We start from the raw sequence: 15,804 nt of genomic DNA, 5'->3' as shown, positions 1-15,804 counted from the left end.
GAATTGGTGGGTTTTTGTTAAATGTGAGCCAAAATCATCACAATTAAAAGAACCAAAGACTTAAACTACTTCAGTCTGTGTGCATTGAATTTATTTAATACACGAGTTTCACAATTTGAGTTGAATTACTGAAATAAATGAACTTTTCCACGACTTTCTAATTTACTGAGATGCACCTGTAAATAGTCTTGGTGAGCATAAGTGCCTTCGATCAAAAACATCTGACCCCAAGCTTCTGAACAGTAGTGCGTGTATATATCCCACAATGCATTTGACTTGATCTTCCCATTTCTAGTGTGACCAATGGACCAGAAATGAACCCTATCAACAAGAGCAGACTGTCAAATGCCAAAATGTTTATCCTAGAATAAATCATACTGTCACATTTCCTTTTTGTAAAGAATCGTTTGGAATGTAATACTTGGTAAAATAACAATAATAAAAGGATTAAATTGCATATATAAGACTAACAGTAAAATAACAACAACAAAAGGAACAAATTGGATATATAATGCTAACAGTCCGTTAATTCCATCCAAACACTTCAGTTTTATGCACTTGCATTCCGTTTTGTAACTAGTGGATTTGACAGGAAGTAAATGGCGAGAGTTTGCTTTTTTGCTTTGTTGGTCTGGAGTGAGGTCCAAGTTGAGAACAGAGTGCTCGATTAATTACATAACCCAGGGATTACATAACACAAGGCCCTGCTGACATTAAACAGCGGATGGCAAAAACAGACAAAACGAGAACTTTCCACAGCCTTTTAGTGAGAGAGTCTGATAGTGTTTTAGGAGAAAAGGACACTGCGTCAGGGAACATTCCCACGTAGAGAGTTCAGACTCTCCATCTGATGGAAAATAAAGGGATGGAAGAGTATAAAAGGGAAAAAAGAGGGGAAAAAATAGACTGGACTGACTTAAAATACTCACATTTGCTATGTCTATCACAGAGTGCGGCGGCCCTCGTGTCACACAGGCGGATGGTTCCTTTACTACTGCTGTATACAAAGACGTTACACTGGTGTGGGTGACACTCGGCCGCTGTTATCACCTCCGTCAGCTCCTCCATATTGGCTGGTTTTATATCTACAATGTCTGAGGAGGGAAATGGTAAAGGAAAGCAACAGAAATAACTTCAAACACACTTTTAAAGTCATTGAGATGTGTCAGAGATGCAGGCCTTGGTCATTCCTTGGGGATTCGGTTTCTGAAGAAATGGTTAAAAAAGACGATTGGAGCTGATGGTGTCTCTTTAAATATATTCAGATTGGCCAATGTCTTAATCCACACATACTAAAAATGTGTATGTTTTACAGTAAAATACAATTGTTCAAGGGGACATATTGTATTGTGAACCTATTGCAGTCTAAAAGATGAATATATTAGACCATATAGACGCAACTAAATTACTTAATTTCACACGCATAGAAAATGTTTACATAGAAGTCTTAAAAGGTACATAAAAAAAAAGCATAAATAAAAACAGGCATGTGGAATATGGGTTATGAAAATTAGTCATTCATTCAGATCAGGCACATTTCAATAAAATAGAGGGAAAAAAAATGTGAACGTCACTGATTGCGTAAAGGATACTAAAACTTCTATCTGTGATTTCTAAATGCCAGAGGTTTATTCTGAGGTCATCTGCAGAAAGGTATGTTTCATAATCACTATTTACTGAAATGGAATTGATGTGATATGTATGTGCATTAGCAAATATTCTGCGTGGGCTTGCTTCCACCATCAAGTCCATCGGCATCAACACAGGAACCTGCGAAACAACCAAAGAGTTACTTAATGAAATAATAAGCCAAGAAAAAGTACATTTCAATTAAAAGAAATGATCCGAAATATTTTCTTTAACTCCCCTCTCAAATTTTAAGTTAATATTTATATAATTTAACAAATTTGCATGTTCTCTGATGTTGGTTAATGGGAATGGACAAATATAATATTAAATCTTTAGCAAGCATATTCTTTTGATTGTTTTTATTTTTGATTTGACATTTTTATGATTTAATTAGTAGCGATTCATCAACTCAGAAATCCCAGTTTGGAAGAAAACCTTAAAGCGTTAGTTCACTCAAAAATGAAAATTCTGTCAATAATTACTCACCCACATGTCGTTCCAAACCCGTAAGACCTCCATTCATCTTCGGAACACAAATTAAGATATTTTTGATGCATTCTGAGAGCTCTCTGACCCTCCCATAGACAGCAAGGGTCCTTACACGATCAACGTCCAGAAACGTAGCAAGGAGATCGGTAAAATAATCCATGTGACATCAGGGGTTCAACCGTAATTTTACGAAGCTACGAGAATACTTTTTGTGCGAAAAAAACAAACAAAAAAACCTTTATTCAACAATTCGTCTCCTCCGTGTCACTCTAGCTTCATTTTGGAGAGTATCCACTGAACGCAAACAGCGCATGCTGTTCTGTGTCAGCTGCGCCAAGCGGATACGTTTTCTACGTTGTTTGTGCTTTGATTTGAACGAAAACAACATATCCGTGTGGTGCGGCTGACACAGAACAACATACGTTGTTTGCGTTCAGTGGATACTCTCCAAAATGGAGCTAGGGTGACACGGAGGAGACGAATAGTTGAATAAAGTCATTCGTTTTTTTTCTTTTGCGCACAAAGTATTCTTGTAGCTTCGTAAAATTACGGTTGAACCCCTGATGTCACATGGATTAAAGGGATAGTTCACCCAAAAATGAAAATTCTGTCATTAATTACTTACCCTCATGTCGTTCCAAACCCGTAAGACAAGGCTGTCCAAACTCGGTCCTGGAGGGCCGGTGTCCTGCAGAGTTTAGCTCCAACTTGCCTCAACACACCTGACTGGAAGTTTCTATGCCTAGTAAGAGCTTGATTAGCTGGTTTAGGTGTGTTTGATTAGGGTTGAAGCTAAACTCTGCAGGACACCGGCCCTCCAGGACCGAGTTTGGACAGCCTTGTCTTACGGGTTTGGAACGACATGAGGGTAAGTAATTAATGACAGAATTTTCATTTTTGGGTGAACTATCCCTTTAAGTCAAATAACTCAACAGCTCAAGTAAAACTCAAACATTAATTGTAAAACTCTTAATTTTAACTTTAATTGTAAAACTAAAACTCAAAGCATTAGTAAAAGGAACCATGACACTAACACTGAACACTGCTATGAGGTAACATTAGCCTATATTATATATTAGGGGTGTAACGGTTCACAAAATTCACGGTTCGGTTCGATACGACACAGTGGTGTCACGGTTCGGTATGTTTTCGATACAGCAAAAAGAAAGAAACGGCAGAGAAATTTCCTTGATTTTTACACTTTTATAATTTATTAAAACTAACATCATAAAGTATGATCTTTTTTTTTTTTTTTACTTTGAACAATGATGGAGCTATACTTGACCCATCTTCTGAGGTGTCTTCTTAGCAGCATATAAAACAAAAACCTCCTTATAACCAAAACCAAATAGCTCCTTATAACAAAAATGAAATGTAATATTGTAGTAGTGATAAACAAATACAAAGAAAATAACAATTTTGTTTTATATGGAACTCAGTGTGTTTTTACTCAATTTGTAAGTTTTTTTTTTTTCAGAAAGATGAGTGTCCACATTTTCTTCAGACAGCACAGATCTGCTTGATGTGACAATGTCACCTGCAGTGGAAAACACCCTCTCGCTAGGGACAGATGTTCCAGGCACAGCCAGGTAATGCCGTGCCAACATGGCAAAATGAGGGTATAAGTGCTCGTGGGCTTTCCAGCATTTCAGTGGATCTGCATCCAAGGGAATACAGTCCACTACCCTGAACAACTGCATCTCCCCCTCTGCCATTTTGGCCACAGACTTGGTGCTTGGCTCATAGTCATGGGTCATGAACAGTCCTCCAAACAGCTCAGTCATGGCCGACTTCTTTTCTTGTGGAGGTGATGTTGAGGGCTCCAAGTCCACTGTCTGAGTCTCTATGGAGCTGGCTCTGGCTCTGTGGTGCCTGTGGCTTGGCCCTGGAGAAATATAAACAACAATAATCTTACACTAGTAATAAAATGACCAGGTTTTGGAAATCAAGTGTTAACTCGTTTCTACTAAGACTGGGACTGATTGAAGAGTCGTGAGTCAGATGCTCATAACCCATAGAATGGGACTCACTACAAAAGGTTAGTATTAACCACACATAGGAATGTTATACACAGGGAAATGGAATACAACAATACAGAACAGATTATTAAGAACACAACATCAAGATGTACTCACAGTGTCAAAAATATTGAGACAAAAACATAAGTATGCAAATAATTAATCAAAAATATAGTAAGCAGCAAAATATAAATAGTACCTGTTGTTCGGTGCTCACAATCTCTGTGGTGAGAAGATCATAGACTCTCAGGCCAGTGGTAGAATCCAAGTGTAGCAGTGACTTGAAACGTGGATCCAAAGCGGTGCTCTTGTGTAGGTAATCTTGAAGACCAGGTTCTGTGTATCTCTGCTGCACGTCATTTCTGAGATCCCTCACTGCTGGGCTGTCATCATCATACAGTACCATGGATTTCAGGATCATCATTTTCATAGGCAGGACCATGGACGCGGATGGAGAGGACTCAGTTTTCAGGGGTTTCAAAACTGTGATGACACGTCATTTTCAGACAAAGTCACAATGTCTTTAACATTTTTCTTCACAGCTTTGTCTGTCATTGCAGAATACACTGCTGTCTGCTGCTCAAGATATCTTTCAATCATATCGTAGCTTGAATTCCATCTAGTTGGTATATCTTGGATGAGTTTGTGAATAGGAAGCTGCAGCAACTCCTGTTTTGTCTTCAACACATGGGCCGCTGTTGTGCTTCAGTGAAAGGAGGTCACAATCTTTCTGATCTTTGCTAGGAGGCGAGAGATCTGCTGCACTGCCATTGCTTTCTGAGATGCTAGATTAATGACATGGGCAAAGCACCCTATTTGTGGCCCAAGTCCAGCAGCTCCAACAGCATTAACTATATTCCTGGCATTGTCAGTAGTCACAGGAATAGGTACATTAGCTCGTTCCAGCTTCCACATTTCCACTGCTTCTGTCATCCCTTTGGCCAAATCTTCACTCGTGTGACTCTCAAGGGGGCGTGTCTGAAGAACATGGCTTTTCATCTCCCATTCAGCAGTAAGGTAACGTGCCGTTACAGTCAGGGAGCTTTGTGTAGCCCTTGACGTCCAGCTGTCTGTTGTCAGAGCAACTGCTGGTGCTTCGGCCAACTGGTTCTCTATTTGGGCTTTTGTTTTTTTGTACAAAGCAGGAATTACGGTCTAGCTGAAATGGGCTCGTGAAGGAATAGTGCAACGGGGCTCAATTACATTAAGCATGTTCTTAAAACCCACATTTTCCACTATAGAGTAAGGTCTCATATCCGCGGCTATAAATGTTCCAATCGCCTCAGTGATTTGTTTTGCCCTGTTTGATTCTGATGGAAATGCCTGCCTGAATGCTGCGGGGATAGTTTGTAGCGTGTGTTTCTAGTTTTCATCTAGTTCCAGTTATTGACACACTGGGTTGATGTCGGCGTAAATGAGTTGACATGTTTGAAGTATTGCTGCTGATGTAGCTTATTGTTGTGTAGCAGATGCGACATACCGTTGTTTTTATCCACCACTCTCTTGCCATCACCCTCCATAACTTACAGGGAAACCAAAGTGGTCCCAAACGCCAGACCTGTTGGTTATTGGAGGATCCTCTATTTCTGGTCTGGTAATTGCATTAACGTTACTAGCCATATTGCAACGAGCTAGTCCAGCGTATGCCTGACTGGAGTAGTGTGTTTTTCTTTGGAGGTGGGAGGGCAGATATCACGTTGCCTGTCACGTCGTTTGGACTGCCTTGTTGAGCATTATATTTTACACACTTTAATCTCTTTTATTTTCCAAATATAATAGTATGTGTCCAAATTGTTTGGTTTGTATGTAATGTGTACCGAACGGTTCAATACGAATACGTGCGACGTTACACCCCTTATATATATATATATATAAATAAGTGCTGTCAAACGATTAATCGCATCCAATATAAAAGTTTTTATTTACATAATATATGCGTGTGCACTGTGTATATTTATTATGTATATATAAAGACACACACATACAGCATATATATTTAGAAAATATTTACATGTATATATTTATATTAACAAATTATATCATATATAAATATATTTAATATATAAACGTAAGATTTTTCTTAAATATACATGCATGTGTGTGTATTTATATATACATAAATATACACAGTACACACACACACACATTATGTAAACAAAGACTTTTATTTTGGATGCGATTAATCGCGATTAATCGATTGACAGCACTAAATATGCAATATAATATAACAACCAATATAAAACCTATATAAGGTTGCAATGAAATCATGGTACACTGCTGTATAGTTTTTCCAAAAACGTCCTTGTCTGGAACACGTCCCTTTCTGTACATGTTTCTTCATCACTCTCAGGTGTAAATAGCATTAAGCAGTCCTGCCCCACTGACAGCTGGGTGTATACTGTGCATTTACATCACATGGCATGCACTCTACAGACTACAAGTTCTGGAAACATCTGACTTTAAATCTTATTAAATATTTATTAACTAAAAACCTGTGCACAGCTAACCTTCACTGGCTGCACTCTCAACTCAAAATGTCATCAGAAGAGAAGCGGCAGACTAACCCGTAGTGTTGTGATTCGAAACTGATCTCGCAGTCTTCCGTCTTCATCTTTAAGGTTGTATCCTTCTGCTCGTTTGTCCCTTTCGCTGATCTTCCATAGTTTGATGGTTTTATCTTTTTGAGGAAACAAAACAAAAAGAAAAAACAAGTCAGTAACAGAGAAATTGCATGTCCAAAGCTCGTCATTGTCTGTCTAGGTAGGCAGCTCAAATAATTTTGAAACAGCTATAGATGCACCACCATTCATAAATTTGGAGTTGGTAAGATATTTTTTTTTGTTCTTGAAAGCCTCTAATGTTCACCAAGGTTGCATTCGATTGATGTACAAATGCAGTAAAAACAGAAATATTGTAAAAATATTACAATTTTAAATTTTTGTGGAAACTTTTTTCAGGTTTTTTTTGATGAATGGACAGTTTAAGAAAATGTTTTTTGAAATATAAATCTGTTATAACAATATACACGTCCCTATTATCCCTTTTGATCAATTTAAAAAGAAAAAAAGAAAAGAAAAAAAAAAAAAAACAATAAAACATTTGAATGGTGGTGTACAAAAAACAGAAGCAAAAATCACAATTTTATCTTCATACCGTTTGCAGAAAGGAGAAAGTGTGCAGCATTCTGTTGCGGGAGCCATCTGATTTTATTGATCTTCTCCTCGATTTCTAAACTTTTCAAGTAATCAAACTCAGGCTCGTGACTCTGAAAGGTGCTGTACACGTTGTATTCCCCTCTTGAGAGTAGGCGGTTTTTACTCTATGGAGAGAAACATTGAACACTTAAGTAAACACTTTGAATCACACTTCCTAAAAAATTGAATGCAATAAAGATCTTTGGGTTGCATCACCTCCTGTTCTCGCTGAAATATGACGACTCTCCCCCCTTTGTCTCCTGTGGCTAATAACTCCCCCGAACAGTTAAATTCAACAGTTGAGATAATGTCCGCTGCATATCCGAAAGGAAGAAAGAAAGATAAGACAATTATTTACTTCATACATTAAACATGCACAGCTTTAACAAAGTAGAAAGCTTTGACACCAACATTAACTTTCTAAATGCATGTTTTTGATCTTATAAATTGTGCAAGACTAATAATTGCATATCATGTCGAAGGCAATTAATGTTTGTCTTTCATTAAATATTCATTATTCATGACTCATCTTCATGCATGCTTAAGTTTAGATGTTTTAAGCTCAAACTGGAGTTAAAACAAATCTATTTCATACATTCAACATGCACGGCTTCAAAAAAGTAGAAAGCTCTGACGCCAAAATTGACCCTAAATGCATGTTCCTGATCTTATTATGCAACACCGATCACAATGCATGTTGTGCCAACATATGCAATATTCAAGTCTCATTTTCATACACATTTAAGTGTAGATGTTTTATTCTGAAGCTCAAACTGAAGTAAAACAGATTTATGCTCAGTGTGGATCATTTCCTCTCTCCACCCCTGCTGCTTCACCCTTCTGATCTCTCTCGCTCAGAGGGAAGGACACAGGGACAAACAGAGGCATGATTCAGTGTTCCTGAAACAGAACAATTAGCTCAATGCAGACACAGGCCTGGGCTTCATTTAGCCGATCGATCACACGCCAAAAACACAGTACAACGGATAATCAAACACCTCTTGTACATTTATAGAACTGAAACAAAGCTAATGGCTATTTGGTTTCTTCGCTGTGGATTTGTTGAGGAAACTCTGCATCAGGTGAAAAATGCTGATGAGCGACTAACTAAAATCTGAGTAAACCTAATGAAATGATTCGGTAGGGCCTTCTGTCTCGGTTCAGAGCTAGTTTTGGCTACAGGTTTGGTTTAAAAAACAAGCAGGAATCAAAAAAAAAAAATGAGATTATGTTTTGACGAATGGCAAACAGACTCTGTTTTCAGTTTATACAGAAACAGCAGAGTTCACAGAAACTTCACTGTTGAGTACCATCAAAGCCAATGTGAGAATATCATTTACTCACCCCTGTAATTTTGTGTGTGTTTTTTTTTTTATTAATTCAAGAGTGTTTGGGATGCTTGGCCCGGGATCTGCGACTTGAGAGCTGAATGCAGACATAACCGACTAACCTAACACAAAATAAATGTGCCACATCAAGCCTGGAGAACACACTTTAAAGGGGTGGTTCACAGTTTTTTTTTTTCAAGGCTTGATTGTGTTTATGGGGTGCAGTCTAACATGTGTTAATGCTTCGGTTAAAAAAAAAAAAAAAAGCATTATTTTTCACATAATTTACCTTTATTCCACACCACTCTGTCCCTTCTCTGAGAAACGGGCTGATCTTTTCCTGTTTTTTTTGAAGCCCTGCCCTCAGAAATAGGTCTGATTGGTTAGCTAGCCCAGTGTGTTGTGATTGGCTAAACCGCCTCTAGTGCGCGTCTAAATGTCCCGCCCCTCTCCTCAGCGGCATGTGCTCCGGTTGTATTGTAAACAACGGCGTCGTTAATATCGCTTATCAGTTTGAGCTCGATTGAGAAGCAGAGGATATTGAAGAGGATCGTGCAGAACCTGTGCAAGCACGGTTCTTAATGGTATGTTTTTTGCTTGTTGTTGTCTCATACTTTTAGCCAAACAGCAAAATTACACACTAACTAACGTTAAAAAAAGTGAAATCGCAATCAACCACCCCTTTAACATCCAAATTAACCTGACTCAGCATCTTTATTTTACGTCAAGCTGATTTTTATTTACTGCATTGGTCAGTTTGTTTAAATATATTATGGATAAAACACATCAATTTATAAACAAAATGTGTAAACAATTTTATTTTCGAAGGACAGAAATAAAGTGTCTGGTGTAGCTCATGTTTAAGAGGCTGAACTATTGCTGCAATGAAAGTTAATAGGCACCAATGTTTTCTGAATTTCTCCTTCTGTAATAAATTAAAATGGCTCATAACACAACATTAAGGTGAGAAAATTATGGTTTTCATGTATTCAAATAGATTAATAGCATCCTGAAGCTCAAAAAAAAGAGATGAAAGCAAAACAAGGCATCAATTAAGATATAAAACTAACAGAAATCCAGGGTAACTCCTTTCTGCTGTCTGTTGTTGGTGTTTCTTTGTTTGAATATGGCGCTTATCACATGCTGTGTGTTATCGGCGTTTGGTATCGGGGCATTTTAACGAGTACGAGTACAGGAGACCAGTATCGGGCCCGATACCGATACCAGTATCTGTGCATCCCTAATTTAAATATTTATCAACTTCTTAAATTATATGAACTTTTGTATTAATCAATACTAATACTACTAACTACTTACAATTTAATGAGCGCACATTAGATTGCACAAAATTAAATTGATATGTTGCTATATGACACAATTGACAAATTTCTATACTATACAAAACATAACTAATATTATTATTATTGCTATTATTTATATTATTTTATACAAATCAACAATGGTTATTACCAGATACCAAAAATCGAAATACTGCAAAATATATCTTATAAATATTGATTTATCACCTTCTTACAGTAATGACTGCTTAATTATGGTTTAATTATCAAAATGTACAAATTGAAAACATCTTATCGGTCCTAAAAACAGCGCTTCGTTTTATTTCTGCAAAAATATATGCACTATTTTTCCCCCCTTAATTTTGGTGACTTGGACATGTTTTTGTGAAATTCAATCTAGCGTGAAGAGACATGGTCATTAACTATCCTGATTTTTCATCCTGTGATGTGCATCTGAAGACGACACAAGTACAGATAGAGAGGAAACACCACTGTACTGTATCACAACACAAACCAAAACAACCGCAGCAGCAGTGGGGGGAAGCGTAGGCAGGTACATGACGGACGGTGACCACCTCGTAAATAAACCCTCCGAGCAAATATTAACATTTAACAACCACATCGGACATCAGCCACAACCTACAGCAACATAACATCAGCACCTCCCAAAACCAGATCAAATTACAGCATCCTACAGTAACCCAAACAACACGTTACATCACAGAGGAGTCCGTTAGCGCTAGGAAAAAGCTCAAAACAAGCGGAGCACCCGGCGTGAGAAGCAGACGGAGATAAACGCACACATACCCATCCTGAAAGGTAGAGAGAGGCCATTATAGCACAGTTCCAGGCTGTGGCTGTCAGTGCACACAAGACAGCAGAGGAAGATTTAAGAGCCTGAGAGTAGCTGCGGTATGGACAGCGCTGGCTCGCCCGCAGGGAGGCTGAGCGAGGGGTGCCACGCGGCCATGTTGGACAGGTAAGATCGTGAGGGAATCCCACCACACATGACACCAACCCTTCATGTGAGATCCTGAAGGAATTACGGCCTTATAAACATCCACATATAACTTTGAGGGAGTTTGCAGTGCAGTCCTTCCCACAAACAAATGACTCACTTCCTGTTTGAATGTCTTTCAGGGGTAGAGAAACCGCACACAAGCAACTAAACATAATAATAAAAAAAAAACTTTACATAATATCTATGATAATTCTGCACAAATATATACTGCAAAATGTTATTGACTATATACATACTTGCATCTCTCTCTCTCTCTCTCTCTCTCTCTACACACACACTGTATATTTTATAACTATGTACAAATAACAAATTTAATAAAATTACTAATTTCAGATAACTGCAGATTTTTTAATGGTTTTTAAATGGTTAAAACACAAACGTAGAAAAATATTGGTACTACTATAAAATCATTGCTATTGAAATTTATACAATTTTTTTTTTTTTTATTCAACTATATATTTAAAAATATATATGTGCACATGTATATACATATATATACATGCTACATTATATAAAACACACACATACACACATACACACATACATACAATTTATTAAAAAAAATAAAAATAAGAATAAATGTAAACATAAAATTGAAAATTCTATTTAAATAGAAATAGAAAAGTCTTATAAGAATTACATTTTCACACAAATAGTTGTATTATATTTATTACTATGTATTTGTATTGAAATTTAAATTAATAATTAAAAAAATATATATTAAAAAAACATTTATAAAAGCATTTAAGAAATGTTTAAACATAAAAAAATTTAAGCATTTTTAAAAATTGTTTTTATAAAATAAGTAATACAAATTTTCAATAACAAAACTATGTAAAAATGCATTAGTTCTTGCTTTCTGAATCTACTTGACAACAATGGCCGTTGTTTCAAGGTATATCTTTGCATACTTTGATTATTTTTGCACTAAAGTCTGGTATACCACTGCGCAAAACACCTTTATACCTAATTGATGAGTCAAACAAACAAAAGAGAGTCAATATGAACCCTATTTTGCACATTTATTCCAATAAATCATATGCAGTAAGTTAAAAAGGCTATAAGAACAGCTTATGCTCAGTTTCCTGCTCTAAAACACGCAAAACCAGCAAAAACACAAAACCGCCACTAGAAAGTGCAGAGAAAACCGGAAGTCTTCACACTTAGGAATTACTATCTCAGAGCTGTTTATTATGCTGAGGCTGAGAAAGTCAGAGCGCATTTAATTCGATGATTGCATCCTGCAAGCACACAGTCTGAAGGTCCGCTAAAAATACACACAATTCAGACAATATTGTTTTGAATCCAAATTCGCATGCATCCTTATCACTACAACTCAAAATTCCGTTTCCATAGAATTCCACAGAAAGAAGGATTAGGCTATCGCTCGGAGCAATCACACCTCACAGTCTGGCGAAACAGTGATCTCTAAATAACTTTCTCTACCACATAAAGGCCACTCGGCTCAGATGATATTACACCAGTCAACATGTGTCCGTTTCCTAGAAATCGGTTTGATTTTTCACAGAGGGCAAAGTGGAGAGCTGGAAGAGGCAAAAACATCACTGCCACCATACAAACAACACTAAACTCAAGTTACTAAACTTTTGTTTCAACATTAAACTTCCTTACGAATGTCTCTGAACTGAATAAAACAGCTACATTTTGTCTCATATACAGTGACAAGACACACAACCTTGATATTTTTAGAAAAATAATGCAAAACTAAATAAAAGCCAAATAAGAACAGACAATCTCAACATTATATTAAATCTCAATTTGCCTTTCTAGACTCACAAGTAGAGGTCGACCGATTTTGCCGATTAATCGGCACCGATAGTTGATTGCGGGAACTATCGGTTATCGGCAAAAATCCATGCCGATAGTTTTCCGGGTTGCGTCCATTGCTGGAGCCGCTGAGAAGGGTCTTCTAATAAAGTCTGTGTGCTTCATTTATAGAGCTATAATATAGATTGCGCATTCTCTTTCCGTTTGCTCCGTTTTTTAAACACCGAACTTCAAACTCATCCATGTCAAATTGTTCATTCTTGAAGTAAACTTATGTCCGTTTAGTGATTAAATAAACTGTTTTAGACCGCTGCTCAAGTTGAACGCATTAAGATGAATGAAAGCTGTGTAAGTATTGTTCCTTGTTAGAGTGTGTTAATTTCAACATTTACTATTACTATTATTATTATTACTACCACTAGTATGGTTCAGTACTGTTTTTGTTAATAAAGCACTATTTTAATTTTTGTTCAGTATCAATTTTAAAACTATCGGTTAATTAATCGGTATCGGCCAGTGTGGTCCAACCTAGCTATCGGTATCGGTAAAATCCACTATCGGTCGACCTCTACTCACAAGCACATCTGTATTCCCAGAACCCCCCATAAAGCCTCAATGACTGATCTCTGGATGGAGCCGAGCGCACCCTCGGACACACACGGCACACGGATAATGTGAGCCGGTTGGACCAGTTGGACATGCTTTCCACCGTTTCAAAGGCAGGATGTGCTTCCCTACAGGAGCCCCAGAAAACAGCAAAAATGTTCACTGACGCGCCCACCAGCAGACCAATCCATCAATCCGCAAAGTGCCACGCCATAATAATACATTCTGATTTGGATTTATTGCTACGACTGTACTATGCTAACTGCCCGTTTGCCAACAATCGCCTTCATGGGTTTAAAAACTCGCAAAATAGTTTGACAAGCATTGCGTTCTTTGCCACGCAGCCATATTTCCTACTGAAACTGACATATTGTTTCATTTTTTTAAAAAGCAGCCAATCATCTGCTACTTGTCAATGATAGTCTGACTTCAGGCAAAAACATTGTTTTGTTTTGTTTTTTTGCTTCCGGAACGTCCTTTCTTAACGTCTAGTGTAAAGAAACCATCCAAAATATTCCATCTCACACTTGAGTTTTTATATTTCAATTACAATACATATCTTTAAAAGTTGTTTTCTCAGTCAAAAATGTCCAATTCTGCAGAACTTACACCAAACTTTAAAGGTTTATTCCTATCTATATTCCAAATACTTTTACAGACATTTTTGTTCATATATCACTTGCTTTATTTAGGTCACATTTTATTTCTTAAAACATGGCGAAAATGTATTAATTTACTGGTTGTTGACAGCATTTTTCTGATTTATAGAGCGATTAAAAAGATATCAAAATCCCCCCTGTAACATCTGTCACCAAAATAAAGCAATTTTAACCTGGCCTTATGAAAAGGCATGCAAATTAGTGTTATGTTTTTAATTAGATGCATCATTTGCATACTTAAAATAACATTTCAGAAAATGTGTAATACAAACTAGTCCTAATGTACAGTGAATAATCAACTAGGGAATTATGGCTTATTAGTTTGCCATATTCTGCTGTTGTAACTCACCTTAAGTAGTATAAAAAGGGAGTGGCATTCTCATTCTTAAGAGGATTTGATTGGACAACAATTTGGACACGCCTATGAGTGCAACTTGAGTCATCGATATTTTTGCTCTTTTTTTCCTACCACAGAAACCTCACATTTTGATTGAACTCACTATTTCATGTCCATTCAATTGCATATGTATGCATATAGCCATATGCATTTAGTCAGGATAATATAAAAAATGTCTATAAATTAGATAACAAAATAAGCTGTCTGTGTTTATTTTGTGACAACGACCAACTGCCTCTGTGCATTATTCCTTACACCTATTAAATTTAATCATTTAGCAGGTGGTTTTACCCAAAGCGACTTAGAAATAAAGAACATCAAAAGCATTCGGTCATACATGAGCCAACAATATTTACAGCACTGCAATGCAAAGTTTCAAGCACAAGAGGATCTGTCCATAAACGTTTTTTTAAGAGTAATTACGAAATATATGTATATTTTCATGGATCTGTGAACACTACTGCCTCCATCTCTTCCCATCATACCTTGCTATGCACCCTTGACTACACAAAACTCCTCCAATGTGTTCATCACTCATGCATACTCACCCAAATGTGTTTAAAACCAATGCAAGCAGTTATTTACCTTCTGCAACATCTTCATCTATGGCTCCTTTGACCTGGGAGAAGCACCACTGGAAATCATTGCCTCCACCAACCCCTGCAACAACAACAACACAAGTGCATTGAAATGCATGCTCAGATCAGCCTCCCAGAAGCATTTCATCACGCGGGAGTCAGAGCCCTGCCAGCCCGAGCATGCATACTGAGATAGAGCAGTGGATGTGGGTTTGATTTAGTGTCAGTTAAGGGGGCTGGTTTGATGTTTAGGCCGCACTGTTGCCGCTCGCGCCCTACCAACACAAACCCCCGCGCGGCGCGTTTACCTGCCATCATCGCCTGTGCCTCGAGCCTTCAGTGCGGCTTATCCTGGAGCTTAGCTGGGCGGACGGTGCGAACGAGCGCGGAATGAGAGCAAGCGGAGGCGAGCGGGATCTGCCCGTGATTTGGTTTCGCTTCAAGATGGCGCACGCTGCCCGTCGACATGACACAGTGACGTCATTTAACCAAGCGCGCCGTGCGCCCGGCGCGTCGTCGCTGCGCTGAGGTTTGCGCAGACGCTGTGTGAGTTACGCAAAGACCAAACGCCCTTGTTTAGTTTGTTTATTGGTTGGATGGATGAATGGATGAGTGACAGGTAAACTGTTATACCGCTGCGAATGTAAAATACCTTCAATCTCTCTTGAGAACAGAATGTTTTAGTGAGTGTCATGTCTAGCTGCAGTTTGGTCAAATTATGCTAAAAGTGTGAAACATTATGTAATTGTGTGTACTTAGCATACATAAAATGCTATATTTGACATGACAAAGAAGAAGT

The 15,804-nt window shown here is 37.7% G+C and overlaps 1 protein-coding gene across 1 annotated transcript in view; it reads right to left on the bottom strand.

The window, feature by feature from the left end:
• Positions 1-15,493, bottom strand: part of LOC107653113 (serine/threonine-protein phosphatase 2A 55 kDa regulatory subunit B delta isoform) — an 18,092-nt gene extending 2,599 nt beyond the window's left edge. Inside the window, exons 1-7 of the mRNA XM_016439749.1 lie at positions 15,314-15,493; positions 15,013-15,087; positions 7,547-7,644; positions 7,290-7,455; positions 6,701-6,813; positions 1,593-1,770; positions 930-1,094 (exon numbers count right to left, since the gene is read on the bottom strand). Coding sequence (XP_016295235.1) covers positions 930-1,094; positions 1,593-1,770; positions 6,701-6,813; positions 7,290-7,455; positions 7,547-7,644; positions 15,013-15,087; positions 15,314-15,323 — 805 coding nt within the window. The 5' untranslated portion in view covers positions 15,324-15,493. The remainder of the gene's footprint in view (positions 1-929; positions 1,095-1,592; positions 1,771-6,700; positions 6,814-7,289; positions 7,456-7,546; positions 7,645-15,012; positions 15,088-15,313) is intronic.
• Positions 15,494-15,804: the final 311 nt, after the last annotated feature.

The sequence above is a fragment of the Sinocyclocheilus anshuiensis genome, unplaced genomic scaffold (genome assembly GCF_001515605.1).
Source record: "Sinocyclocheilus anshuiensis isolate Anshui unplaced genomic scaffold, SAMN03320099.WGS_v1.1 scaffold1328, whole genome shotgun sequence".
Classification (NCBI taxonomy): Eukaryota; Metazoa; Chordata; class Actinopteri; order Cypriniformes; family Cyprinidae; genus Sinocyclocheilus; species Sinocyclocheilus anshuiensis.
The sequence above is the reverse complement of the archived record's forward strand: the minus strand, read 5'-3'. Positions and strand labels throughout refer to the sequence as shown.